At 41.1% G+C, this 487-nt stretch overlaps 1 protein-coding gene across 1 annotated transcript in view; it reads left to right on the top strand.

The window, feature by feature from the left end:
• stx18 (syntaxin 18) overlaps positions 1-487 on the top strand; it is a 17,973-nt gene that overhangs the window by 16,662 nt on the left and 824 nt on the right. Inside the window, exon 9 of the mRNA XM_016456553.1 lies at positions 251-320. Coding sequence (XP_016312039.1) covers positions 251-320 — 70 coding nt within the window. The remainder of the gene's footprint in view (positions 1-250; positions 321-487) is intronic.

Below are 487 nucleotides of genomic sequence, written 5' to 3'. Positions count from 1 at the left end.
GAGTGAGTGAGTGTGTGTGTGTGAGAGTGAGTGTGTGTGTGTGTGTTTGGATCTGTGATGTTACAGTGAGTTATTAACACGGAGATCTGCTGAAATCGTGTGTGTACTGATTGTGTGTGTGTGTGTACTGATGTGTGTGTGTGTATACTGATGTGTGTGAGTGAGTGAGTGAGTGAGTGATGTTACAGTGAGTTATTAACACTGAGATCTGCTGAAATCATGTGTGTGTGTGTGTGTGTGTGTGTTACAGGCAGATCGAGGGGAAGGTTGTGGAAATCTCTCGTCTGCAGGAAATCTTCTCTGAGAAAGTCCTACATCAGGTCAGAGACCTCACCTCCTTTCTAGAGGGATTGAGTTTTAGAAATCATTTATTAAAATGCTTTAAGCAAACCATTATCAGGTATTAAATTCATAATCTGTTGAAAACAGCTGTGTCTTGTCTCATCACAATTGATTAGGAGTCACATCACACAGATCATGTAAACCA

Source organism: Sinocyclocheilus anshuiensis, unplaced genomic scaffold (genome assembly GCF_001515605.1).
Source record: "Sinocyclocheilus anshuiensis isolate Anshui unplaced genomic scaffold, SAMN03320099.WGS_v1.1 scaffold924, whole genome shotgun sequence".
Taxonomy (NCBI): domain Eukaryota; kingdom Metazoa; phylum Chordata; class Actinopteri; order Cypriniformes; family Cyprinidae; genus Sinocyclocheilus; species Sinocyclocheilus anshuiensis.
This window is presented reverse-complemented; position numbering and strand designations above follow the sequence as displayed.